At 55.6% G+C, this 3,065-nt stretch overlaps 1 protein-coding gene across 1 annotated transcript; it reads left to right on the forward strand.

Moving 5' to 3' along the window:
- Positions 1 to 489: 489 nt before the first annotated feature.
- Positions 490 to 2,332, forward strand: LOC123151743 (proline-rich receptor-like protein kinase PERK12). Its single transcript, XM_044571403.1, has 6 exons — positions 490 to 1,011; positions 1,103 to 1,189; positions 1,295 to 1,365; positions 1,457 to 1,681; positions 1,777 to 1,938; positions 2,039 to 2,332. Exons 1-6 carry the CDS (start codon positions 534 to 536, stop codon positions 2,264 to 2,266), a joined length of 1,251 nt encoding a protein of 416 aa, XP_044427338.1. The 5' UTR covers positions 490 to 533; the 3' UTR covers positions 2,267 to 2,332.
- Positions 2,333 to 3,065: the final 733 nt, after the last annotated feature.

The following is a 3,065-nucleotide window of genomic DNA, read 5'->3' on the forward strand; positions in this document are numbered from 1 at the left end:
ATGGCAGCCAGCCACCTCCTTCTCCTTCTCCCTCTCCTCCTCCTCCTCCGGCGCCGGCGAACCATTCGGTGGTCTTTATAGTAAATAGCCATCCCGGAGCACCGCCAGGGCTTGTATCCATCGCACCCCCTGGTACCGTCGGTGTGATGTCTGCTCAACTCCCAGGAGCACAAGGTGGCGCCGTTGGGGCTGGCGGCATGCAGGCTGCAGGTTCGTCAGCGAGTACATCCAGTACTAATGGTGCTGGTGGAAGCGCAGCTTCTTCGTCTGCACAACAGGTCCACTCATCACAAGCAATAAATGGCCAGGTAGCGGCTGCCATTGCTGGCGCTTCCGTTGCCGGTTTGTTGTTCATCATCGTGGCCATTTTCTTCATCGTGACGAGGAGGAGGAGGAAGATGATGGAGGGAATGGTCTATCACTCGGGTAATCTTCACCGTCGTAGTATATACTCGTAGCTTCAAAAACACGTAGCGCAAAATCCGATAATTTTTTATGTACGTTTGGCTTCAGATGGGAGCCGGAGCTACTACATGCACTCGGGCCAACTCACCGGCTCCAACCACCCGTCGGGGGTGTTCTACGGGCCGCCGCCGCCGGGAGCATCCGGCGGGTTCTCCTACGGCCCTATGTCGACGCCGGGGCCACCGGGCTCCTCGGACAGCTTCAGAGGGGCAGGGTACCCGTCGGGCAGCATGGAGTCCAAGTCGTCCTTCAGCTACGAGGAGCTGACGAGCATCACCAGCAACTTCTCCCGCGACAACGTGATCGGCGAGGGCGGGTTCGGGTGCGTGTACAAGGGGTGGCTCGCCGACGGCAAGTGCGTGGCCGTGAAGCAGCTCAAGGCCGGCAGCGGGCAGGGGGAGCGCGAGTTCCAGGCGGAGGTGGAGATCATCAGCCGCGTCCACCACCGCCACCTCGTCTCCCTCGTCGGCTACTGCGTGGCGCAGCAGCACCGCATGCTCATCTACGAGTTCGTCCCCAACGGCACCCTCGAGGACCATCTGCACGGTCGGTCGGTGAGCAGATGCATGGATCGTCGCGTGGGTTTTTGCTGCGATTGTGACTGAGGCTTCTGGTGTGGTTGATCTGACGCGTGCAGGTCGCGGCGTGCCGGCGATGGACTGGCCGACGAGGCTTAGGATCGCCATCGGTGCGGCCAAGGGGTTAGCTTACCTCCATGAAGACTGTACGTTGATCTCCTTTGAGGTGTATATATGCATGTTGTGTGTTGCGCAGAGTTCATGGCGAGAAATACTTGTGATTTTCTGATGGTGACTCGTACGTTTTCAAGGTCACCCGCGGATCATCCACAGGGACATCAAGTCGGCCAACATCCTGCTCGATTACTCGTTTGAAGCACAGGCACGGTCAACCAACAGATGAGTTCTTTTCTCTTTGTCTTCCGGTATATTCTTCTGATCGATCTCGTGTCTGGAATGTGCATGGAATGCAGGTCGCGGATTTCGGGCTGGCCAAGCTCTCCAACGACACCCACACGCACGTGTCGACGCGCATCATGGGCACGTTCGGGTACCTCGCCCCGGAGTACGCGTCCAGCGGGAAGCTGACGGACCGGTCCGACGTCTTCTCCTTCGGCGTGGTGCTGCTGGAGCTCATCACCGGCCGGAAGCCCGTGGACCAGGACCGGCCGCTCGGGGAGGAGAGCCTCGCCGAATGGGTACCGACGACTACGAGTTTCCTCGCTTGCAGAACACGTACTCGTCACTGACACAAGTTACAGCTCACAACTGCTCCGTCGTCTTCTGCATGCAGGCTCGGCCGATCCTCGCCGACGCCATCGAGACCGGCAACCACGACGAGCTGGCCGACCCGCGGCTGGAAGGCAGATACAACAAGGCCGAGATGGTGAGGATGGTGGAGGCCGCCGCCGCGTGCATCCGCCACTCGGCTCCCAAGCGTCCCCGGATGGTGCAGGTAAGTGTGTCAGTCGCATCTTCGAGTGGAACAACGAGCTGGTGGTGACCACGGCCGAGATTTTCGTGGCGCGAATTAAGGAGCGTGGTTCGACCGGCAGGTGATGAGGGCGCTGGACGTGGACGTGGACGAGGGGAGCATGTCGGACCTGAGCAACGGGGTGAAGGTGGGGCAGAGCCAGGTGTTCAACAACAGCCAGCAGGAGGCCGCCCTCGAGCAGCTCCGGCGCACGGCCTTCGCCACCGAGGAGTTCACGGGGGAGTTCGAGCCGTCCGGGGAGTACGGTGCCGCCGCCAATACTCTGAACCAGCCGCGGCCTGCGGGGTGACAATCGACCAACATGTTTGTGTGTCGCTTGTAGTTAAGCTTTTTCTTGTTCTTTTTTTTTTCTTGTATGTCGACCGCCTTGGTTCAAGAAACTGCTCGAGTTTTAGCAAAAGTTGCCCTAAAAGTCGCATTGATTGGTTTAAAAGCTTGAAAAGAATCATAGGGCTTCAAGGTTGGGTGCATGACAACGGTGAGAATGTGCATATGGAATTTCTCAACAAAGAAAAAGAGAAGAAGGAATGTGCATGTGGGAAATTCGACCTAGAGATTTGAAATCGAAATCTTGGAGTTCTTTACCTGCCAACTAGAATTCATTTGATGATTCTGAAGCAAATTCAAATTCCACATGACGTCCCATGGCAAGAACCAATTTCTTTGCTCCGGCACTTCATTTGTCTGGAATCGAGCCATCTAATCCCCATGTTCTTACTAAACGCAGATACCCACTCCTTCCACCCTCCACACGATCCTCGGTGGTCGCAAAGTTCATGACCACCATCTCTCTCTCTCTCTCTCTCTCTCTCTCTCTCTCTCTCTCTCTCTCTCTCTCTCTCTCTACTTGTTAATGCGTCCACAACTGAAAGACACTTGTAATGACGGTCCAATCCATTCACGTGCACTGACCCTCATATCCTTCCTAGAGCAGCCATATCTGAGTGAATCTTTGCTAAAATCTTATCCTTTTTGCGGTTTGTTTTTGGTTTTTCCCTTTCTCTTTGTTCAGGATTAACAATCTGAGTTGTTGCTCTTCTAATGAAATTTTCTACTCAAATTTTTAGGTTATTAGTTTTCAGGCTACA

The sequence above is a fragment of the Triticum aestivum genome, chromosome 7A, assembly GCF_018294505.1.
Source record: "Triticum aestivum cultivar Chinese Spring chromosome 7A, IWGSC CS RefSeq v2.1, whole genome shotgun sequence".
Taxonomy (NCBI): Eukaryota; Viridiplantae; Streptophyta; class Magnoliopsida; order Poales; family Poaceae; genus Triticum; species Triticum aestivum.

Excerpts from the sequence above, each read along its gene's own strand:
- LOC123151743 (XM_044571403.1), top strand. The coding sequence starts at position 534 with ATGCACTCGGGCCAACTCACCGGCTCCAACCACCCGTCGGGGGTGTTC. Across the intron at positions 1,012-1,102 it reads CCTCGAGGACCATCTGCACG|GTCGCGGCGTGCCGGCGATG; the intron begins GTCGGTCGGTGA and ends TGACGCGTGCAG. Across the intron at positions 1,682-1,776 it reads AGGAGAGCCTCGCCGAATGG|GCTCGGCCGATCCTCGCCGA; the intron begins GTACCGACGACT and ends TTCTGCATGCAG.